The sequence below is a fragment of the Sinohyriopsis cumingii genome, chromosome 6, assembly GCF_028554795.1.
Source record: "Sinohyriopsis cumingii isolate HCF-2022 chromosome 6, ASM2855479v2, whole genome shotgun sequence".
Lineage (NCBI taxonomy): Eukaryota > Metazoa > Mollusca > Bivalvia > Unionida > Unionidae > Sinohyriopsis > Sinohyriopsis cumingii.
In genome coordinates this window covers 120157129-120183682 of record NC_142966.1, presented here as the reverse complement: position 1 = coordinate 120183682, position 26554 = coordinate 120157129, and the positions used below count along the sequence as shown (strand labels likewise).

The following is a 26554-nucleotide window of genomic DNA, read 5'->3' as shown; positions in this document are numbered from 1 at the left end:
TGCATATTGTACTTTACTGAGCTTACGTCATATATCAGGGAATTTTTTCCAGACTTTGAATTTAGTTTTATTGCAGTTAGCAAGTTTGTACTATGACATTGATTTTAAGGTCGAAGGTCTTGGCATGGGTCTCAAGCTATTATGGCTTGTGAGCATGATAGCAAAAACCACAAAAAAATATTTTTTTTCTTCAAATCCAGTTTTTTTGCAGAAAGTTAGCATGTTCATTGATCTTCTGTCCATGATATCAGGTTTAGATTGTCTTGTGAAAATGTCAACTAAACCATAGAAAGTTCTTTTTGTACCAATAATTTAGTATGTTGGAATTTCTGAAGAATATCTGAAATAGCTGAAAAGAATACGAGGACATAATAACTGAATTTATCATGGATTCCTGAAAATTCTTTTCAAGCAGTGGAGCTTCATTACCTTTGAGAGATTCTTTTATCTTATTATACAAAGGAAATATTTATTCTCTGGCAACAAATTTTTTCAGTTCATTCACCTGATAGTAGAGGACCAACTCCCACCCAGGACAATGGTCCTGAACCTGTTGTGCAGGGAGAAAGTGCAATTAGTGTGGTCACTCACACAGGCAGAGGATATGATTCGCGTACCAACTCTGCAGGGCCTCGCCTCAGGAGATGTCAAGATTATGATGGTAAAAAGTTGTATTGTATTTAATTAAATTTGTATGACGGGTTTAGAATTTGATTCATATGTAAAGTTTAGAATGTATTAATGTTGATGGTATGACAAGTTATTATGTTTGAAAACTTCTCTTGAAGGCTCATATCAGCAAAATTTTGTCTTTGTGCTTGAGGACAAAGTACAGACTTTACTACTTGGTTGGCTGACCACTTAAACTTTATTGTTCTGGCATTGAGGACCATACCCAGATCAACTGAGTTACAGAGCATATATTTAACCTCGAAGTTATCAAAGCCCACTTCATTAAAAGTTATTTTTCATCTTGTTTTGATTGTTTGTTTGTTTGGCATTTAATGGCATATCAACACGTGAAAGGTTTTATTTTGGTGAGGCAATAGGAGTAAAGTGTTGTGCCCAATGAAAGACCATGGCAACCAACCAGGACTCAATCAGCAGCCTTCAGATGACTCTGGCATGCTAATCACTGAGTCACTGTGGCTTCCTTTCTGGTCATGAATTCTATATGAAGTGGGACAGAGGGTCTCAAAGTTTTGCACTTGCCCAAGTCAGTTGGGTACATGAAAGATCATAAGTGACCAATAAGTCAGAAGGTTATGTCATGGTCACAAAGTGATACACAATGGAGCCTGTCAAACAGACTGATGTAGCTAATTTCAGGATTAAGTATAATACTTTCAACTTTATGTTGTGTGATTTGAGCAACTAAACTTAACCTATGGTTATAGCTGATGACCCATGGATGAAAAATCTTTTTTTTTAATGTTTTATTTCCCAGAGAAGGGATTCTGTATGAGGGGAGACTTATGTCCATATGATCATGGCACTGACCCTGTGGTGGTGGAAGATGTCAGTATTCCCCCTCCAGTTCCTTTCCATATGCAAGGTAAGTCCTGATATCCTGCAGAAATCTTGAAGACCTGTCTACAAATCCAGATTGGAAGATTTCCTTTATTATGATGGAGGAATTAATAACCTTTAGTGATTAAGGAATAATTCAGTTGTGTGTAGCTTTTAATAGAGAAGTCTATGTTTATTAAAAAGAAGTGATCAATTCAGTGTGCTTATTTTTTTTAGTCATTAGGCTGTAAGACCAAGTAAGTTTATGGTATTGTCCTGCATCTGTCATGTGGCATGTGTTGTGCATCTTCTGTTACATGATTTCCATCCATCCATAATTGCTGTTACCACTCTGAAGTCCATATTTCTCATCTGATGTGAATCAGACTTGGATTATGAGCTCATATCAACCAAATCTTAGTCAAATTCAGTAATGAGTGAGAGCCATGCATATTAATGAGGTAATCTTGCTTCTGATGGGCTGTGACTGTTTCCTCTCTGGAGGCCACATTTCTAATCTGATTTTCATCAGTTGTGGATTGTTTGCTTATATCATTAAGATATTTTACAAGCTTGACAGTGAGTGAGCTGCACACAGAATAATGAGGGGATATTGCATTTGATTGCCTGATTTCTGATCTGATTGAGTTCAAACTTGAAATGTGTACTTGCATCAAGATGTTGGATTGATTGATACTTAGCAAGATGCATGGTTTTTAATGATTTAATATTGCATCTGACTGACCGGGCTTGTTGCCACTCGGGCATATTGTGATCCAAGTTTTATCAAACTAGAAATATTCATTTATATCATCATAATCTTGAACAGTTTTAAGAATGACCAAGAGCCATATGTATTAATGACACGATCTTGCATCAAATTCGCTGAGTTTATTACCACTTTGGAAGCCATAAATCTAATCTGATTTTGATCAGACTTGCAACCTGGATGGTCCTCAAAGGAAAAGTTCTTTAGATAGAGGCTCAGGGTTGGTGACCTTAAAAAAAATCACACTGCTCTGACTCCAATTTCCATTTGCCCAAAATTGCCCTATTTAAAAAAAAATATTATTTGTCACACAATAATGCAATTGCTTTACTTAAAATATGAAAAGATAACAACAAAATCATCAGAAATTGACACTTGTTTTTGGGAGGTCTCAAAATAATTAATGTAAATCAATGTTTTCCTCAAGGTCATGTGGTCAGCTATTGTCTGATTGCTCAATCAGTGTCCTCCATTATGGATCAGCAGTGTTTATGTTCATTAGAATCTGAATCATGTCTTGCTTTATATGGTTACAATTTTAATGTAGTTTATAGGTGCTGTTTAATATGTTGTACCAACATTCCATTACACTAGTGTAAGCATGAACCAGGGACAGCTGTTATTATTCATTAAATTTTAACCTGAAACATCTTGAACAACACAATAGCAATTGAACAAGACCATAACAAAATCAAAATAATTGTGTTTCTGCCAAAATAATTTGTAGTTAGTCTTTCCTTTTTATCTCACCTTTGCTAAAGGATGGCTTTTTTTTAAAATCAAAGACTTGAAAGCCATCATGGACCACTTTTGATCCCTTTAATACTTAATAATGCCTAAAAAAACATCACGCATTTAGCCTAAGCTGAAGATTACAACAACAAAGTAATCAATTAACAGATTGTTGTGTATACATGCTAGCTGGCCACAGATCATTGCACTGGTTGTAATGACTGCTGGAACAGTTCTAGAACCCAGTAGACTGGTTGTGGCTGGTTTCTGTAATGCATATTAATATCCAGATTGGTACTGTGTCCTACCCACTGTAGAATCACATGTATGTTAGAGCTAAGTGAGCACTGATTATAGATGACCCTGGCAAACTCTTCACCATTTATGGACCACATGCTTCGGACAAGTTTACAGCATTCAGAATAAGTATGGTAAGGAAACAAATCTTCATAACAGGAATAAATAGTAATAATTTCCTAATCTTTCAACATCTTGAAAATAAATGTCTGAATTACATCAGCATGATCAGTTTTCACAGGCAAATTAGATCTGTTTTTTGGAAGTCCAAAAGGCATATACAGGAGGGCCTGAAATGGTCCATGGCCATGGCGTAATTGGATGTTTTGAGCACTGATGGGTTTATTGCTTAAAGGCCTTCAGTATATTTGATAATGAGCAAAATCCTTGCATATTAATGGCATTGTCTTGCATTTGATTGGTTGAATGGTACATACATTTATATCAAGATCAAGAACTGTTCCATTAATGAACAGGATCCATGCATATTAATGAGATGGTCTTGCATCTGATTGAATTGAGTTTCTTACCATTCTTGAAGTCATATCTTTGATCTGATATTGATAAAGCTTCTAAGAAAGGCTTATTTTATCAAGATTTTACACGAGTTGTATAATGCATGGAATCCAGGTACATTAATGATGTGATTGACTAAGCTTGTAACCAACCAGGAGAATATTTCTGATCCATTTTTGATCAAACTTATTAAATGGGCTTACATCATCAAGATTTATGATGTGTTTTAATATGAGTAAAATCAGATCGTATGAATTAGGTGATCTTGCAAATGATTGGTAGAGCTTATTACCACTTAAATGATTTTATTTCTAGGCATGTTAAGTTCTCGGGAAAATATTAGTGCCACAACAAGGTAAAGAAAATTATCAGTGTTTGTTTTGTTTCCAAGTACTGTTACTTTTATTCAGTAATTATAGGTTACTGCATTTGTATGGGAAAATATGAACAAGTTTTCGGAATGAATACTGCATGAACTTGTGAGTGCAGTATATCCTTCCAACAAAACGAGTTCATATTTTCCCATACAAATGCAGTAACCTTTTTATTATATGCTAATTTATTTATTCTACCTAAGGTTTAATTATATAAACAAAATACACTACAAGAAACAACGTGAATGAATGAATGCCGTATTCCAAACTAAATACACAAGCGCAGATTTGACTTTACAAAATGACATCATTATTAATGCGCACATAGCTCCACCCAGATAATTTGAACTTAGTCATGCGGTCAACATAACTTTCGAAAGAAAATTGCATGTCTAGTTAAAATTGAAATTTGCAGTCATATTGTGAATGAATGCGCATTGCAACGACTTTTCCATTTGATCTGGAGTGAATATATTTTGGTATTTTGTTTCGATTCGACGAAAGTTTGTGATTTTGGACTGGATTCATCTGTGCAAATTATACATGAAATTCATCAGATTGAAGTGGCACGGGAGAAGCGTATTTACATCTGCAAATGTGTTTATGTTTCTGTCATTGAATGTTTGAAATCATAATGTGGGAAAATATGAAGTCTTTCAATTGCAATTTTCAAAAAGACGCTATGGAATTTAATGTATATTTCATTTTGAGTGCAGTAAGGAGGATGCAATTGCACTTATCATAGAAATTACAGCACACTTTCGAAATGTGTAATCCAGATTGAAAATCTATGACATGGCTGATGTAATTCGGATTGCAGAATTAAGAAAAAACATTTTGAGGAAATTCAGGATGTAAAACTAAGTATATTTTATTTTGCCATTCTTATCACCAGATAAAGAATACAGTATATTCCTTGTCAGTTGTATGTTATTTGTAAGGACATGATCGTCCGTCTTTTATATAATGTAGCTAGCCTAAATCCATAACATTATATTAGCGCGGAATGTGCCAAAACAGCTGGGGGTTTTTTTGTTTTTTTGGGGGGGGGGTTTTGCAGCCTACGAAACATGTTTTAGTTCATTCAGAAACAAATTTAAATAACCACAACGTAAAGAGCCTCTTACGCAAGTGTATGTGATTAGTTTACAAATCAAAAGTGCTGGTGTCATTGCTTGTTTCAATAGAAAGTAGTTCCTTTATTCACGTGAATGCTATATGTGTATTGAACTATTCCGACAATGTAATGTTAACGGGTAAAAAAATGAGCATATAATAATTATTGTTTATCCTAATCATAACTAGATAAGAGAAGAAAAAAGCTCCATGAAAACAAACTTGTTTGTTAAAACATTTCACAATAATTGTCTTATTTGCAAAAGTCTTGTGTTGAACTACTGTGGTCTTGTACATTGTTAAATATAGCCTTCCAAGTAGCACTTTCCATCACGATTTATCATTTGTACAGAAGTGAATACATCATGATATTGTCCACAATGGCTTATGCTGTTGTACTTACTGCACAAATTACAGAAAGCAAATATAGATCCACTCCTGTTCAGTCAAAAAATCAACATTATGTAGATTTTGGGAGTTAGTTTACATAATTTGTGTTTTTACAAATGTACATAAAAGTTTGCTTATTGAAATGATAAGCTGTAAAGTTATGTAAGCCTGGTGAGTGATATCAGGTTCACTTGTGACCCTTAAGAATATTGCATGGAACATCTTAAATTGCTTAAACAGTTATCAAAAAATTGAAAATTTCCTATGCATAATGATTCATTTGTTGCCTGAAAATCTGCCAGAAACAGTTGCTTGACAGTTATTGTTATTCAAGTGAATTATTAGTAGAGACAGAAGAACTGATGCAGAAGTTACTGTAATGCTGCCATCCTTGTATAAGCATAATATTAAATATAAAACATTAAATGCATTGATTAGATTGTTCTTTATTTGTATTCATTTTTCCTATTTTTTTAAGTAGCATAGCAGATGGCAGTTACTTCAAATAATGTCATGTTTATATTTGAGAATGTAAATTATTTAACTTTTTTTCCAAAGTTTTTTTTTTTTATAAAAAAATTTCAGTTCAAGATTATACTGGCATTCACATACCTGCGCTACAGTCAGTATGAGATACATAACATCACGCTGATTTGTGTTGTTGTTGTGTTTTCAGGTCCCCCTCCACCACCAGGAGTAATGATGAGACCAGGAATGGGACCTTCTATTCCACCTCCTCATCTTGGTCCCCCTCCACATGGACCAGGCTTCATGCCTCCAAGACATCATTTTCATGGACCTCCTCCACTCCCTCACATGTTACCTATCAGACCTCTTCCTCCACCTCCACCCCCTCCTCCTCCTCCTACTTTTGATCCATCCAGACCAGGTTAGTGATGCATTTATAGCTGCCATTTCTCAAGGCAGAAATTTGTCTTGTTTTTATTAACAAATAGCACATGCTAGGTATTACTATATCTGCAGCTGGGCTAACAGAACAAGAGTTAAGATTTTGTTGGAAAGTGTTTTGAAATCGTTAAGTAAACATAGTACAGTCAAACCCACTTATCTCGACCTCGGTTATCTCGACAACCCGCTTATGTCGAGCGTTTTGGTCCGGTCCCGAAAAAATTCTTCTTTGTTATGCTATTTTTTACCCACTTATCTCGACCTCTGTTAAGTCGATAACCCGGTTATGTCGGGCATAAGTTTCGGTCCGAAGTAACATGTGGACCCGCTTAATTCGACGAAATGCAACTTTTTAACGTCAATCTCACAGAAATTGTACAAGAAATAGTCAGCAAAAGCGATCGATTTGTAGAAAATATGAAGTAATATCAGTCTGCTTTTGTTTACTCCGGTGCTGATCTGTAACGAACGATTCAAAAGCACTTACGTTTTCATACATATGCTCGGCACCGTCGACACTTGCCACAAACAATTTCATTTTTTTAATGCATTCAGCCATTTCACTGTAGCTTGGGATAGTGATAGGCTGATCATCATCATCATCATCATCATCTTGCTTGCATGATTGTATCTGCTTCGTTGTCACCGATTGGATTATTTCCTCATCAGTAAGTTCACCATAGGCATTGGCATCATCATCCACGTGAACATAATTAGAAAATTCATCCCGAGCAATGCCTATGGAGTCCGCAATCTCATCAGCCATCGCTTCAAGACCTATTTCTGATTGAGGCTCTTTAATTTCTTGTGCAATTAAACACTGCTGGTGAAATTCTTCATCAGAAATTTCCGGAAAAATACAATGGAACCAGCAGTTTTGAATGGTTTTCGGCGATACACTGTTCCAAGCTGCACGGGCATACATGATGGCGTCTAGCAGAGTTGGTTTATAGGATCGCTTTTCCTCATTTGCACTCACAGTCAATGTACATGTACATGTACATGTATTTTCAAAAACATTTATTGATCTTTATCTGCGAGATACTGTCATATATTAACCTGGATATAATACAATCTTGGTTATTTTGCACCTAACACCGCGTTATGCGTGAATGGCGGGTGCCTGAAAGCAATCGGTGGATGTTTCTCTCTCACTCTCTCGTTTGTGATTTTCTTTGATCCATTTTTCAATCTGATAACATATTCAAACCTCTGAGTACAACCAAACATGATTTGTTTTTCAATATTCACATCAATTATAAAAATGCGTCGTGTGTTATCTGACATAAGTGATGCACACTACAGTAATGGATGCATACGCTACATGTGATATATGGAGTTCATAGATATATTTTTTCTTTAATAAATTACTTATGATGATAAAAAAGGAATAAATGATAACAACACCAGGTTAGTTCATTTCATTTTATTATCAATTAAGCGTTTTGTTTATTTTATTGTAACATGCAGTGGGAGGGGATTCCAGTAAACACCAGCAAGAGACAGGAGTAATGCTCAAGGACATTTTTAAAATTACCGGTTTTTATGAACCCGGATATCTCGGGACCCGGTTATGTCGACGATTTTTTTACACCCCCGACGTAATCGAGATAACCGGGTTTGACTGTAATATGATTTGCAGGCAAGACAAAAGAGTATGTTGGAGTTGATGCTGTGACTAGAATTTTCTTGTCTCTGCGCTAACCACCTGTATTAATTACTTAATATTTATTTACTTTTGTGCGTATACTTTTTTGTGTTTTTGTGAAATTTTTGTGTTTTGTTAAGAAGAAAAAAATTACAATTTTGTTATCATTAAATTCATTGAATGGGTCCAGTTATTTTAACAGAAGGGTCAGTACTTATTTGGGACTTGATAATCAGGGAAAAAGAAAAGATCCAGTCTGTATCCACCACATCATCAATTTGCATTAGTTACTGTGACATTATTAAACATTTGTATGGCAGCTGACCTGAGTCAAATGACTCAATACAACCAGTCAGAAATGAGGGAAGTATGCATTATTTATTTATGAGATTTCTTCAATTACATGGTTTAGAATAATATAATTTATTTTATGTATTGATAGGGAAATCCCACCTAAAGTGTACAATTTGTGGCAGGAACAAGTATTTGCTCAGTTCCTACCTATGAAGATCTTGAGAGTGGGATTTCAATATCATGTACCATTACACATGATTGATTAATTTTCTCACATTTCTGTGTCCTAAATTTGGAGTACAGACATTAGGCTGCCTATGGGCACATAAAAAGTTTGGTATAAATACCTAAAAGTTGTTACAAAAAAGAAGCATCTTCGGTATAACAAGTTATATCTCCATGTAATACATGTGCTTTTGATATGTTTAAAGGATGTACTGTGAATTCGCTATTGTTTGTTTGGTACCTATTTTTGTGGATTTTATGGTTGCTACAAACAATAAATTTAAAGACCCAAACAACAATTCATCCTTCCATGAAAATATTAGGATGCCTTGCATAAGGTATTCACATTTTTTAAAAATTGTAAACATTTACACGACTGTTGGTAACACAAAAGGATTCTGTTGGAGACAAGGAGAACAAAAACTTGAAATGTTTCTAATTAAGATTGAAGAAGAACTTGAAATATTTCTAATTAAGATTGTATGTGTTTAGATGGATATTGGTATTTTCTTATGATTATAATAAAGAAACACGAATATTTCACGTGTTTAATTTAATATTAATTGAACCCTTGAAACCATCAGTGTACTAATTACTTTGATTTGGAAAACAGTCATGTATGAAATGCATTATCTGTAATGATAAAGACATAATTTATATTTCCTTCTTAGAAATGCAAGAGGGTTATAATCCTGAATCTCCTGGCATGAACATGGCCAGCCCGCCTTACTGGCCTAGTGGGCCAGGAGGACCACCCAGGCCACCTGGGCTACCACCATTGCCAGAGGGCTTTCAGCCACACCTAGGTCCACCGCCACCTCTCCACCAGACACCTCGGAGAGAACTAGTCAGAGTCAGTCAAGAGCCAGAGCTGAAAGGAAATGGTAATTAAAATAATGTAATAGACTCGAGTACAGATGTCCTTGGCAAAGACTGGCTTTTTCCAAATGGCAAAAAAGATTGATCTTTGAAAGTTATTTATCTTTGTTAAAAATATTTGATAATGCATGAGACATGTGATATACTTTTATTATTAGTGTTATGATGATAGCCTTTATTTGATTCAAGTCTTACCAAAGACTTATAAAAAAGGTAATAACAAATGCCTCACTAGGCACTCAGCATTAAGAGGTTAGTATTAGAACTGGTAGGCCTGGTGTCAGGATAATGTGACTGGGTGAGACATCATGCTACATGTCTGTGGCATGATTCCCCAGTACTAGACATAACTATAAAGGGCCTCACTGCAGACATTGTAGCGATATGACTGAAAAATATTTAAAGCTACGTTAAAAATCCAAACCACCACACACACACACACACACACACACACACACTTTACCATATACCATATCTATGGTATGTTTTCAGACACAGTTTGTTTTGTTTCTGGGCACCATTTGGGGGGAGGGGCAAAAATAATATTTAAATGCCTTATAATTTTCTGATGTTGTTCCACTATAGTTTATTCTACAACTTATGTTTTCAGACAGAATTTAAGTAAAATTCACAGCGTGTTTGCCGTTAATTTAACTGATACAAAGTTTGCTCCATTTGGTCGCCAATTATTTCATGTGATCATGAACTTCCATGAACTAAAATAATTTAAAATTCTTAAGCGTATGTATGTATGTATGTATGCTTATAGACAGACAGTTTGTTAGAGAAACATTTTTATATTAAGCCATACACAGTAAAAAACAATATCAAAGAGTGAAAAGAAATGTGATTTAATGCTATATTATATATAAATATATTATTCAATTTCAAGTAACTTGTCCTAGGACAAAAAGCCCTAAAATTCTGGATCACTGTCATCATCTGTATCGTTTATATTTTACAAGCTTGATTTGGGTAACAAAAATTGATTGGTTGTCAGTGTAGACATCGTTACACATGAAACCACTTCATGCAGGAGTTACAGTTAATGGCTTTGATTGTCTCATTAAACAATAGATCAGAGAGTCAGCATGGATTAGTAAATTCAGTGGAGTTGTAACAAGATAACAGGGTTTGATTGCATTTTAATAATAGAACACTTTTAATGTATGATACAAATACAATGTATGTATGTATGTATGTACGTACATATGTATGTATGTAACCGGGTAAGATTTCGGATTTATAACAGAACGCTTTTGATGGTGATACAGATACATTGTTTAATGATGAATGACTTGAAGGAGAAAAGAATTATGATTAATACGTGTATGTATAAGATCCAAATATTGGACAAATTAACATATCTGCACGAACCTAATAATGCAACAAATGAAAATAAAAAGAAATGACCTTTAACAGTACTAGGACAGACGTGAATGATCACAGTAATTTCACACGATGAAAAGAATGATGTATTTTACTCAAATAGTGAAATGATGAAAACAAAGGGACAGATATACATAATATCTTCACAATCCCAAAACACTGGGTATTACAAACTCCAAAATTAGCTCACAGCTAAAAGATTACATGTATGGAGTTACCCACTCTGTCACCAGCACATTTGGCTACCAGTCACACTGGTCAGTCAAGCAGTCAGTATTCCAGGTAGTCACCGACCACCATTCAATTCCCACCAAGCGGTCAGCAACGCCCAAATCACCTGCAACTCGACCAGCATCACTGTTCACTCAGCTCTACAGCTGCTATAGTTCAGCTTTACAGCTGCTATGGTCAGCTTCTTTGTACAGCTGGTACCATGTCGACTCTGATCAGCTCTACAGCTGTGACTTCGATCTACATTGTGTACTATGCATGACACGGGCATATATGATAAAACGTAATGATGTTATATATGGTAAGCTATACAGATTAAATTATCGGCACAATAATTAGAAAACAAACAAGTTCAGAAGTGGACCTATCCATGCCCGATAAGAATCCTACCATACTAAATGTTTCTTAAAAATGCAACTTTATATTGCTGATACAAGCCTCTTGCTAAGTCACAAACAAGAATATAAAATATTTGCATTATACTATGTAAGCCGAAACTACATATAATATACACAAAAATAAACGTAGTAGTACAATAGTTATAACTTGTACACAAGCAATTGATAAATAATTCACATACCTCTACAACTGAAGATGTGCAAGTCCTTAAGTAGTCTGCTTAGTGACAAGACATTCTGTAATGTGAAGATTTGGTCGTATGGTAAGGCATTTATACACAGACAATGCAGCCATTAATTTTCTGTACGCTGGAAGTATTCATTTTTTTTCATTGAAAGCACTTCGCATGTGTGGCATAGGATGAACCGAACTCACTGTTTGGAAATATTGTACAATATTCATAAGTCACCCTCGGGGGTGTAACAAGATAACCGGGTGGGATTTTCGGATTCACAACAGAACACTTTTGATGATGATATAAATACAATGTTTAATAATGGATGACTTGAATAAGCAATTAATTATGAATATGTGCTTGTATATATAATCCAACAAATATTGGATTTAATTAACATAAGAATGCAGACTTAATGATGAAAAATACAAAGAAATTAATTTAGCAAATACAAAGACAAGGAATGAATGGTTCACAACCATTTGACAATGAAACAATGGATATAGTTTACATGGGTAGTAAACGATGTAAAATTTTACTCATGTAGTGAAATGCATTCACTCAGGTAGCGAAATTATGGTGATAAAAAAGGGACAGATACACAACTTATCTGTACAGTCCCAAAAGATACAGTGGGTTTTACGAACCCCAAAATGAGCCCACGGCTAGCAAATTACATGTAAGTAGATACACTTTGTTTGAGCTCCATGGCTGCTACAGTTTACCTTCACAGCTGCTATGACTAATTCCAGTGGTTGGCTTTACAGCTTGCACTACGTCGACCCCAATCACATAATTTTGACCGCTCGGGTCACTCTAGATACTCTGGACACTCCAGACAACTTTACACAGCTCTATACACTCCGGACACCCCTGAATTAGACCCTCCAGACATTAGACATCTGAAAATATATCCAATACCGTGTACTATACATGACACAGGCATAATAACTTAATGATGTTGTACACGGTAAGTTATAGTTTACATTATCAGCACAAAAATAAACCTAACCTTGCTCGATAAGAATCCTGCTATAGTAAACAGTTCTTAAAAAATGTAACTTTATATTACTAATATAAATCCTTTGCTCAGTCGCAAACAAGAATAGAAATACGTGCATTATACAGCGTAAACCAAAGCTACATAGCAAACATTCAAAAATAAACATGGTAATACAGTAGTTATAGACTAGAAATTAATAAACTTACATACCTCTACAGCTTAAGGTGTGCAAGTCATTTAAGCAGACTGCTGGCTGACAAGACTTGTCCATATTGTAAAGAAATGTACATACGGTGAGATATTTATACACAAACATAGTCTGTGCATTGTAGGCATTCGGTTTGTCCCATCGAGAGCACTTCGCACATATGGCATGGGATGAACCGAACTCACTATTTTGAAATACGATACAGTATACATAAATCACCCTCGGGTATCGTTGTACGCAAAAAACGAAACCCGAGTACATATATTCAATAAATGAAAGAATTCCTTGACGGGGTATCGTTGTACACAAGAAAACAAAACCTGAGTACATGTATTGAATAAATAAAGGGATTTATACAATTCCGTGGCAGGCATCGTGCAACAAAACAAACCCCTTATTCCTGAGACATTATGTACCACAGTTTAAACATAGTTATTCTACAGGTAATAAACCTCTTTGTAGATGATAAATATTAATTGTGGGTGCTACATGTATGGTACATTGTGTCATCTTTTAACAAAATCCAGATGGCTGCCTTTTATTTCTGAACACACCTGTCAAAAAAATCCCACAAGTTGTATTATTAACAAGTAACCTAGACACCTTGAAATCTCCTATGTGCTACGTGGGGACAAAAAGAATGGAGAACCACAACAAATAGATCACCTTTATTTAACAAAATACCAATGTATTAATAATGCCAACTCCTATATTGCAACTTGCTTGTTACTTTTACCCTTCCTAGGCATGCATACAACACTCGCCCCATATGGAGCCTCTCACCCTTTGGTGCTCTGAGAATAGCCATCATACATGTACCAGTAGTTCTACTTTCAATACTAAAATGTTAATGTCATAAATATCTTCAGAATTATAATTCCAAAATCTTTTTATTTAGTTTGTATTAATATTACACAGAAGTAAAGCTTGTTTGCATCTGTAAGGTAGATTTTAATGATCACTGATTAACAGATGGTTAAACTGGATTGCAGGATTACTAATATGGCGGTTCTTTTGGAAATTACACACACAATCATGGCTCAAATACATGGCTGTGTTTTCTGGTGGATGGACATGTATCAGATGGACAAAATAGGCAAGTAATGCCTGTTATTTATTCATTATCCTTTCAAACTTCATGGCAACATGTCATGTGAGTTAACAGTAACTTTGTTTCGGAATGGAGGGGGACACAAATTTAACTTCCCCTGTTTGTTTTCGGACACCAAATTAAAGAATTTAATATGTCTTCGGACGACAAAAAAGTAATTGTTGCCTTCCGAAAACATGCTTAAATATGGTAGCCAGTATTGTGCTGACTTGCTGTTAAACCCTACATGCTATCTGGATGGTCATAATTTGCATTAGAGGCACAGAATTTTGCATAAATGTGGTCTCATTCATGTGCTATTTTTTTGTTGAGGCTATGTTAATGGAAATGACTCATAGCAGGAATTTTTCTGCTGCCAAGATAACGTCTGTCAGGCCCATGTTAAAAGGAATGGGAGATACTATAGTCACTTTTTATGATGCCAGTGCAAGTTAAAATAACACTGAATTTTCTTCTTTTAACTCCTAGATTCAAAGGATGTAAGTAAAGATACCAGTGAATCACCAAGAACTGTGGTGCCTCCAAAAAGACCTTTTTCAGCAGTATCTCAAGATGAACCATTGCCCCCAGGTGTTAGTCAGATGCCAGATCAGAGAAATGTTCAAACCCAGGATCAGAGAAATTTTCAGCTCAGAAATAATTTCATGGGTCAACAAAATCCATACGGCCCTCCTCCAGCAAAGAGACCTTTTGATTTTAGTAGGATTGGAGGTAAGTATTTTCATTATTGGTGGTTGTGTTATCCATGCCAACTGAGAGTAAAGCAGAATCACATATCTTTTCTTAAAGAACATAAAATGTTTAAAACTTTAATGAGGAAAATGAAGTTAAAAAAATATTATACATAGTTAATAAAAATGATGTTAGGTACTGTTTATTTCAACTGTCATTAACCACAGAAGTGTTACACTGTGTATGAGCGGCATTGATAAAGTTTTTGTAAAAATATTTTTTTTACAATTGTAAAAGTAGGTAATTGTAAATATTTTTGTTAGTTCACCTGGCCAAAGGCCAATCCTCCAATCGGCTCAGTGATGTGCACTAGACCTGATAATTCCTGTTTGAATGTGTTAAGAGATGGCAAATAGAGTCTGTTGCCACAGTGGCTCAGTGGTCAGTTTAAAGTTCTTGTTCAAGCTTCTTCAATACACTTTGTCAAAAATTACAGTTTGCTCTGTTTCTGAGTGTAACAGGATGAAGCTAGATTTAGCTAGGACACTGAAAGCAATTTTGTGAATTAAATGTTTATTTATTACGTAACTGAACTATACATGAATCTACCATACTCATGTGCATAAAGTCCAACAGTGGATTTATCAGAATGGTGAGTTCAACAACAGACAGAAGAAAATGTAATAGTTTCTCCATCGCATACATTCTGCAATCACATTACAGTCCTACTAACAGACAAAAAATCATCTTTCCCTGTTTATATGAATGGACAAAGGGCAATAACTGTTGCCCACAAATCTCCATGGCACCTCGAGGTATTGCTAGTTTTTTTGCTTCACTGTTGTACAGACTATGCATTGTGCAATTGAGTTGTTTTTTTGTTCCTATGGACCCATGCAACATTTATTTTTGGATTTATTGTGTGGATTTATCAATCTACTCAGGTTGTATGCATTATTTTACAGCTTCGGCCAATTTTTGAGTGATTTTGTAACCTTTCAGGACTTAGTCTTTTAAGACCACAATCCCTCCATGCTATCGTTGACCTTATCATGAGTTAGCATGCGGTTGACTTTGTTCTTTTACTCTATTACTAAGCTCTTAGCAAAATTCTGAAGTGCTTCTTGATATTCATGCTTTATTCGTATTTCACACTGCTTCGATATAATTATGGCTTAATTATTAACTAAGCACTGTGCATAAGTTTGTAACAGGGTCATAGGTTTCTGATAACAACACTTTCACTGCTCTGTAAGATATGACATTGTTTTAGTGACTTAGTAATTTCAATTCATTAATAATTTCTGCTTTAATTTGTGTTTTTATGTTGTCTGAGCTTCCATTTTGGCTTATTAGTTGTGTACTAATTTGCCAATTTATGCTAGTAGCTAGTTAGTCAGTATGCATTGTGCGGATTCCCACCTTTTGCCAACCTACTGTCAGCAACACGTCTGCACCAGGGAAATTGCTTCTACACATTAACATCCTTAGGCTGTCATCAGTGCCTTTCACTTATGAAAAGATCAACTCTGAGGCGAAAACAGTCCTCATTAGGTCTGACAATTCTGTCATGCTGGCCTATCTCTGCATGCAGGGAGATACCAAATCACCCAACATGTTTGTTCTGATTTGGCAGTTTCTGTGTTGGTGCAGCAGTCTCCATATAAACTTAAATATCAGACACATTTTTTGCAGACTCAGTGTTTTGGCCAATACTCAATCCAAAAGTAAAGTCCTTCACACCGAATGGTGTCGTTCCATCAATCGGTCTTCACTCAGATTTGCACATGCTTCATGGGCACTCAGTGATTGACCTCTTGGCGATGAGATGGAATCACTAGCTACTTAACTTCATCTCTCCAGTTCCAGACCCAAAAGCTTCTAACATGGATGCACTGTCAGTCATTTGGGAGGGGTTTTGCCTCCCCTTCCACATTGCCAAGTCCGACAATAATCCAGAACATAGGAGGTCAGAAAGGTAAGATGATTCTGATAGATGGGACAAGACCAGGGTCACCAATATACTTGTTCTAGCAATAGATATGCCCAGGAAGATTCTGGCCAACCTGAATCTTCTCCAGCATCCACTGTCGTGGGTGGTTCTTCCCTGTCTGGACCGCCTTCTTCATCATGCTCAGCCTTCGATTGTGGAGAGAATCATGAGAGCAAGAAGCCCCTCCACTCTGAAAGCTTATGAGGGAAAGTGGCGTGTTTTCAGGAACTGGTGCCAACTTTGTCCTTCTGCCTGCCTCAATCCCACAACTGGCTGACTTTTTCTTTGGCTGTTTGAGGTGGAACATTTGGCCCCAATCTCTATCAAAGGCTACTTCCCCATGATACTAGACACATTCTGGCTTCATGGCAGACATGATTTGGGGCATGATATAGACCTGTCCTTTTTGGATTCAATGGACCAAAATCCCTCATTCTGTTTCCAAATGTAACCAATCCTGGGTTTTAATATGGCTCGATTTGTTTCAGTTTGAGCCTCTAACCCACACTTTACTAAAGTTCCTCTCATCCAGTCATGTTTCCTGATAATTTTAGCTTCAACTTGCAGAATAAGCAAATCGGATGCCCTTCTTGTCAACCCAAACTCTCTTAGTTCAGATTGGAGAGTTTGACGGTTCTATTGTCACGATCAGGCATTGTAGCCCAAAATCAGTTAACATCTATCGGTAACCAAAGAGTTGTCATTTGCTCACTTTCATGGACAGGTCAAGAACAGCAGCTGTACAAGATCCAGTTCATGCTCTCAAGCATTACTTGAAGCGCACAGAGACAAGTCATGGCATGCACAAATGCCACTTCCTTCCAGTGTGAGCCGGAACACAAGATATCACCCGTCAAGCCCTTCCTTTATGGCTTAAGTGGGTTGTGTGCTCAGTTTACCGACGTCTCACCAGATTAGAATTACCTTACAAAGATTACTGATCAGAAATTTCAAGCCATCTCTGCTAGCCTTGCATTTGAACACAACTTTCTGATCCAAAATTAACTAGAAGCTGGAATGTGGAGTCGACTACTTCAGCCTTCATTTCAGAGATTTAATGTTGCAGATGCAAACCTTGAATCTGGTAGATCCAGTGGCAGCAGCACAGATGGGCACCAGACCCAACTGGATCAATGAACAAATCCTGTTAGCTTCATTGGATTCGCTGGTGAGATTTTTAGGTAAAAAGATTTTAATCTGCTTCATTTTAACCATATGTTAGGGTCACAGAGCAAGTGACTTCAGGCTGTGTTGCTTGCGTAATTAGGAGAAAGGTTTATTGTTCACATACAGAATACAGCTATTCTTCCCTAAAAGGATACCTTAGATAGAAGTTGGATGCTCCTCATATTATTTATTCTCATAATATAATGTTATTGGGTAACCTATTTGAAGGAGAAAGTAAATTTTAAAGTATATTATGTTTCTCTGAGAATACTTGCCCAATTACATTACCTAATAAACCTTTCTGTCCACATTGCCATGCGAGCATCCTCATTAGTATCTCACTCAGTTAAAAACTAGTGACACAAAGTGGTGCATAGGGGAGGTAATGGGTAAGATTTATTGCCCTTTGTCTTTTGAAATAGAAAAAGACAATTTTCTTTTTTGTAAGTAGGTCTGGATTTGCGAGCTAGCAGGCTAATATTCCTAACGTAATGTGATTGGGTAAGTATTCTTGGAGAAACATAACATGAACATGTCTCTTCAGCAAGTAGTCAAATGAGAATCAACATATGAACCTTTTAAACGAATGATGTATGGATCCATATACATATAACTGAATTCACTTTGTTCAGTAATAAAACTGGTTAACTTGGAACAGACTATAGTTTATCTGATATGTTATTTGACTTAGGTCTGACTTTCTGTAAAAGAAAAATTCTGAAACATCCACTATATAAAACAAATCTAAACCGACCCTCCCCAAAACTGAATAATATAAACACTAAATATTGCATGACCGACATATAAAGCCAACCCACAACTTCGTGACATTAGATGCACGTGGTAAGTTCTAAATGCACTTATTTAGGCAAACTTATATTAACATAAATTACACGTATAGTTTTCTTGGGTTGGTACCTTTGATTATTTTTTTTAAAAAATGGTATTAATTTGTTTGAAAAGTAATTTATTTAATTTTCTGTTTTCTCACTGCTTCTGTCTAATTTAGATTTGTGTATAACTTGATTGAACAATCTCAAGAACTGAGCATTCATGAGTTGCTGTAACACCACCTCTCCCTTTTGACTCATTTATTGTTTGTTTATGCATTACTGCATTGGACATTTTATATTCAGTGCACCAGTAATTATGTTTTTATTTTGCCTTGAAATTGTGAATACCTAACTCATTAAAATGTGATCCCAATATGACAACACAACAAACAACAAAATGGTTTGATTCAGTGCTCTCAATTTTGGCTACTGAATGTTTTTACATAATGGTTCCACACTTGTACACTAGGTTTAAACATGCACTGAACGAAGTACATTCCGATGAATGAAGTACATCCCATGGAGTCAAATCATGGGCACCACTACACTAAACTTCAATGATATCTCCAAAATACAATAATGAAGTTTTAGAAATAATGCTAATCCCGTAAAAACTGAGCTGTAATTGACTTTGATGTAAGCGAACTTACACCATACCTGTCAACTCTTATGATAGGAGGGGAAAAAAATCCCAATTCTTAGGGTCGTTCCATGCCAACCTCTCGATTTCATAATATCTCACAATTTTTGCAGAGAACTCCATATTATTACATTATATCTTTGACTTTCATTTTTCCTTAGAAAGAAAAGTCCTACATAAATAGATGTATCATATGCAATCAATGGAAACCATGTTCTATTGTATCACCTGTGAAAATTGTTGTGACAAAATAATTACTAGAAAGAATTTGCTTCTTCAATAAACAGAATGTTAAGTTTAAACATTACTCATGTAAATTACGATATTTTGTTACCTCTACAAGAATACAAAGTCAGAAAAACCAGAACAAAAAATAGACCACAACAGTAAAATTGTCGACAATTAATTTCAGTCCCAAGAATGATCACTATGAATGCTGTAACTCCATATGCTATAGCGCCATTCCCACTGAAGAACTTACACGAGTGAACACCTGGCATTTTTATACCGTGTATATGAACATTAATTACCATTGATAAATTAAAAAAGGAATGAAAATACATAACATGCAGCATATGTGCCCTCAAAAAAAAACTAATTCAGAATACACGTTTTATAGTAAACAATACTAAATGCCTTATGAGTTGACAATAAGGTCAAATATACAGCAAGGGGAAAATAGTTGCCACATGTATGGTAGTGTGAGCCTACCAGTTTAGTTCAACAGAATTGGGAATCTTTTATTTGCCAATCAGTTGCTGGTGCTTGTATAACAAACATTTGTGCAGAACATGGTTTGTTTGAATTATGAAGGAGGGCCAGTTGTTTTCAAAAAATAGTTGCATTGATAAGCAGGATTAACTTCTAATTAGTCGCGCTGGCTTTCTTACTTGTTTATTGAAGACTAACCTTTAGCTATTGTGCAGTTTGGCCACAGCTGGCCAGAAAACGGGGCATGTCTAGGGAGAAAATAAGTGGCATCATAGGGGAAAAACGGTGTGTCCTTTGCGAATTTCATGCATGTTGTACCCGGAAGACTGATCAATATTTAGTGAAACCATGGCTTTAAAAATGCCACAAAAACCTCCTGATTTTAGGTCTCAATCTCCCAATTTTTATATTCAGTCTCCCTACTTGGATTTTGACAAGTTTACAGGTATGCCTTACTTCCTGTTTTTCAAAACTACGGTAATCGTGCTAATATTATGGAATGAAAAACAATTACACATCAATGTACTGGTATAGTTGCCGGTCAAAATTCCGTCTTAACACAAATCAGTTTCATGGTTTCAATGATTAATTGGCCTGATTTGCTGTCGGAAAACGAAAGACAAATCAGGCCAACTATCAACAATGGAGACGCCGGAACATCAAGCTTCCCATTGTGTGGAAAGTTTTGGTGTGTTCAGCCAAATACAAAACTAAAGTTTTGATCATGATCTTAGTTGATTATAATGTGAATTTTAGCCATTATTATTACCACTCCTTGTGAACATGTAAGTTATGTTGGTTATGTGCATTGTACAATTAAACATGCTTACATTTTCATAAATATTACCTTTGAATGTAGGATCGCTTGTATGATTGAAAATGAGTAACTTGTGAGCGCGTGATTCAGTGTAAATGAAATAATTATTTTGGACTAGCTGAAATGTTATCTGAAAGAATGCAATTTGGTTGAAACAATGAATAAAGCAAAACCTGCATCTAATATGTTTGGGAATAAATAAGGATTTAAGTGACGCTATGCATGCTTTGCACTCTGTAAGTACTGTACATTATAGTTCAGCCTGGTATCCTGGGTAAACTCAGCTGGCCCGCAAATCATGAAGTCTGTATTTACCTTTATTTAATTTTGTTTTGGAGAAATCAGAAAATATGCACCTGAAAAATAATAACAAAATCAATCATAGTACTTTATAACAGTTAAGTAAGTGTTGGGACTACAAAAATGATTTTTTTTACATAGGTCTTAGGACATGGAAAAAATTAATTTTTTCTTGTCCCAAGATTTACAGCCATTACAGTAGTCAACAAAAAGATTTAAAAACTGTCAAGTTTAGACACTGGCCTGCAGATACGCCTCCCCCTTCCAGGGCTTTATTTTTTTCCTAAATTATTAGGCCTATATGCAAGTATAGATATTACACACAATTCTGTGACACAGAAGAACCAACTGTCAGTTTGATTTCACATATTCCGCTACCATTATGATCAGGGAACATGCATTGTTGTGATTCGAGTAATGATTTATGAAACTTTATGCCACTCAACACATGAAGTACTCCACCTACTTCCATATTTCTCAGAATACTCTGTACAAACAGGGCACATCATAGCCTTTCCTGAATTATAGTAGTCATTCATATTCATTTGCTCAGCATTTCTGGTACTTTCATTGCTTTTTTCATATTTGTTATCATGCTTCTCATCATCCAATTACTGCTGTTTCACTGACATATATACACCTTGCAAATACTTCCACATGTCTACAAATGTCTCTGCACTCAATTTGACACTTAATTTGAGAATGAGGTAGAATATTTTCACAAATAGATAAGAATTGTGATAAGGAAATGCATCTTCTCAATATTTTCAGTAACTTTTATCATTGAAGTATTTAAATATGACATGAAAATTGAAAATGAGGCAGAATATTTTCACAATTAGTAATGAAGACTAAGGGAAGAAGCATTTGAGCACAAGTTCTGTTCTTAATCAAAACTTTATAAATGTGTATTCATGTTTCTGTACATAATGTATTCATTTGTCTTAAACCTTATTATAGACACAATTTTGAGCACATGTTAAATTTTTGCCTTTCCTTATAGGCTACAGAAGGCCAGGAATGAACAACTACAATTGCACCCTTGAGGTCAAAAATATTCCCCGAGAGCTGAATAACATTTCAAAAATAAATGAACATTTTTCCAAGTTTGGAGCCTTAACAAATGTACAGGTATGTTGCTATATAGAAAGAGCTAGTACTCAACCTGAGATTGCATTTGAATCCATGTAAAATGTACTCAACTGGAGATTACCTTTGAATCCATGTAAAATGTACTCAACTGGAGATTACATTTGAATCCACGTAAAATGTACTCAACTGGAGATTACATTTGAATCTATGTTAAATGTACTCAGTTGGAGATTACATTGAATCCATGTAAAATGTACTCAACTGGAGATTACATTTGAATCCATGTAAAATGTACTCAACTGGAGACTACATTTGAATCCATGTAAAATGTACTCAACTGGTGATTACATTTGAATCCATGTTAAATGTACTCAGTTGGAGATACATTTGAATCCACATAAAATGTACTTAGTTGAAGATTACATTTGAATCCATTTAAAATGTGCTTAACCTGAGATTACATTTGAAAGAATTTTGAGACATCCAAAGAATGATTACATTTGAAAGAATTTTGAGACATTCAAGGGATCATATACAGTTGACATCAACCTTCAGAAATTGTAGCCATGAGCAATTTGTTATGACAACTTGCTAGCAGAATACCATTGGGTGTGTGTGTGTCAGTTAATATGTTCAGGTAAACAAAAACCTGACATTACATGTTTGTCTTTGCTTCAGTAATAATAATACTTCGGTTTTATTACTTCTTTTTTAACATAATAATTGCAGTTTTTATAAAAACAATTTACCTAACCTATCAGTCAGCCACTGCAAGCTTTTGCTTATGTTCACCCATGTGATATTTGCCTCGAGCCGTGAAGTACCATTTGTCGATGGCTTGACTGCGATCGTAAATCTTGGCCGGCAGTCCATTAACAACCAGCTTTAGCAGATCACACAGGGTGGAAGTGTATAGAGCCAGTCTTTGTTTCGTTTTGATTGTTTACAGAACTGAACCCACTTTCACACGATGCACTTGACAGCAACACAAGCTGTGGCTTCTAATAACTTTTAATTATTTAGAATTTTTTAAAATAGCTATATTAAATATCACTGTAAAATAATAATTAATAGTCCAAACACAGGATACCCAGCAAAGTAGGGGATGAATAAAAGACACTGTGAACACAAAATAGGACAGAATGAACTTAAAACAAAGCATGTGATACCCGCATGATGTCTGAGCGAGACAGGGTGCTTGCATCTGACGCTATCGACTTTTCTGAATCTGAATTGATCTGAATATTGCAAAGTTACTTTGGTACAGATGCACAGTTGACAATACGCTGAAAAGGGTTTGTAAGTATGTGCCAAATATGCTTTTGTACATGCCTCTTGCCTGCGCATGGCATGCATTCAAGGCATATAATACAGTATTATTGTGATTTGGATTTTATATTCTAAGCAATCACAACTCATTTCTAAACTGAAATCGTTAGTCAAATTGATTAAATAAAATCAGTCTTTTTAAGAAAATAGAAAATCATGATTTTTTGTGAAAAATATCAACATATGATAGCCTACTTATTTTCTGAGCTTGCAAATGAAATTTTTCCACTCACAAATTGCGAGCTTGTGAGTGGAATTTTCAAGGGTTAGTTGACATAGGCATGTAGTTTCAGGTCTTGTTTTCAAAACCATGTATTATAGGACTGAATCTTCAGAGTGTAATTAAGAGCAGTGATCAAGTTGTTTTGACTATTTTTAAAGTAGCTAATATTTGCAAATTAAGTCTTTTGTACAAAATATAATGAAAACAAAAGCTGGAAAAACACTACATAGCCATTTTATTTAAAACTGCCTTGAAACAGTAAAACTAACATAAAATGCACAGGGAAATAAATGTACTAATGTAACTGTACATTTTGACCTGTTAGGTGTAATCACCTATATCAGTGGTTTGGAAAGAGAAGAGCCAGGGGTTATAGGTTCAATGCCAGAAGATGAAGATGTTTTTCCAAGACCTTGAAAAATTGAGTTCTTATATCATGCTTAGTACAACCTTGAAAAAAATGTTTGAATCTGAGGGTTACCTAGAAAACTCCTTGCATTAAAAAACATTGGTTGTACTCTTGTTACATTTAAAAAAAAATTATTTTGTTGAAAACTATCTTGTGTCCAAACAAAAAGAACAAAAGCTTGATTGGATGTGCATCCAGCCATCTTTACAATTTTGCTGCTGCTTGCCCTAAATGGATCTTCATATCAACATCGTATTTGTACTAAATGGTTTTTGGTGGTATGTAATTGATACAGATATTAACCATCCAATATGGCTGTAACAGTGGTTGTAAAAAAATGTACCTTCTCATATGGCTGTAATAGTAATTAAAAAAATATTACCACCCAGTATGGCTGTCACAGCAGTTTAAAAAATGGTGCAGATGTTAACCTTCCAGTAGGGTTGTAATGGTGGTTTTAAAACTAATACCTTCCAATGTCTTTAACAGCAGTTTTAAATATGGTGCAGAAATTGCCTTCTGTTATGGCTGTAACAGTGGTTTTAGTGAAAATCTTCTAATGAACACAATTTCTGAATAGAGTCTTATCAACATTAGGTCATATTGGGATGTTCAGCCATTTGTAGTTAGCCTATGTTAAATTGATCCAGCTTTAATATTCAGAATGATGGCTGCCTTGTAGGCCATCTTGAAAATTCTTTTTTCTACTTTGCAAGAGTGAATGGTCACATCATGATTGGCAATTCACTGAAACAGTCTTCAGCAGGTCCTAAAATATTGTGCTGATCTGATAACCAGCATGGCAAGCATAGTGACAGTTGCAAAATTCATGCTCTATCTACTTCTCTTGAATTAAAATGGTTCAGGTCTTACCACCAACTCGTCTGTACCATTGTGATTTGGGGTCAAGTCGGAGGCCAGTGCTAGTTGTAATTTTATACTTCATTGAACTTCTGAGCATGATACCTTGGACATATACAAATGAAATTTAATCAGACTTAGTATCTCATTTTCTTTGTTATATATTTGATATGTCACAGTCACTGAAAAATATCAGATTTAAATACACAGTTATTAAAAAAGATAAAAGTATGGAAGAAATGGACATTTTTTAAATCCCTACAAATTCTTTTTGGAGAGTAGAGCATGGTCCACCCGGATTGGTTTTAATATTTAAACTTTGAGTACACTGAATGCCAAAACTAGTCATCCTGTTAAAAACAAAATGAAATTTTGCAGGTGTGTTATGAAGGAAGGCAAGATGCAGCACTCATAACCTTTTCTACAAACCAGGAAGCTCACAGTGCCTACAAGAGCAGTGAACCAGTCTTCAACAATAGATTTGTGAAGGTCTTTTGGCACAATAAAGAAAAGACAACAGAAAATGATGCTAATGCTGAGGTAAGTTCCATGAAAAAGGTGTAACAAAAAGCTGATTGTATTGTAGAGGGAATTACCCTGTTATTGAGTGTTATGTAATAATTGGCTTACCCAGTATAAACCTAACTCACTTTGCGAACCATATAGTGAAACATGTACAGTCCTCTGTCACTAGTTTAGCATATATTCATTGTTGCAATTATGACATAAACTACAAGTTAAAAAACCAGCCATTGCATCTGTTTGTTACATGCTTTCAATCTTTTGATTTATATTTCCCTTGTTTTATGTAAGTCATTTTTTGAAGGGCTTGTGAAGGATGTTTGTCAATTATACTGATATGGTGGGTATAAAAGCCTTGAGCAGCCATTGCCTAGGGTATACGATTATTTTGTCCTTTAGATTTAGGCCTGAACACCAAATATGGTGGGGGTGGTTGACTTGGATTTTCTTCTTTTAGGAATTATTAGTGTATTTATAGTTTTTATTTTCCTAACTCTGATGTAGGTGCTTATTCAGGTATGAGATAGTTATGGGATATGGGTTTGTAATATATTCTTAATGGCACTTGTTTCTATTTTCTTTTTTCATGATCATATTGATGCTCAGAGTTAAGTATCATAATTATAAAGTTACAATGTTTAAAACAGAGTGCATATTTTTGATATCTACAGTTAACACCTTCATAAGAAAAAGTAAAACTATCCTTGCTTGTTGTAAATATTTGACTCCATCACTGTCTAGATCTATTGTTAAAGCTACTTTAAAAATCCAAAACACATTCACACACTCTATCCAGATCTGAGAAAAGAAT

General features: G+C 35.2%; 1 protein-coding gene across 1 annotated transcript in view; it reads left to right on the top strand.

Moving 5' to 3' along the window:
- LOC149797840 (RNA-binding protein 26-like) overlaps nucleotides 1–26554 on the top strand; it is a 107710-nt gene that overhangs the window by 43576 nt on the left and 37580 nt on the right. The window contains exons 6-12 of the mRNA XM_089962855.1: nucleotides 497–661; nucleotides 1448–1555; nucleotides 6380–6592; nucleotides 9451–9663; nucleotides 14643–14885; nucleotides 22311–22438; nucleotides 25600–25761. Coding sequence (XP_089818981.1) covers nucleotides 497–661; nucleotides 1448–1555; nucleotides 6380–6592; nucleotides 9451–9663; nucleotides 14643–14885; nucleotides 22311–22438; nucleotides 25600–25761 — 1232 coding nt within the window. The remainder of the gene's footprint in view (nucleotides 1–496; nucleotides 662–1447; nucleotides 1556–6379; nucleotides 6593–9450; nucleotides 9664–14642; nucleotides 14886–22310; nucleotides 22439–25599; nucleotides 25762–26554) is intronic.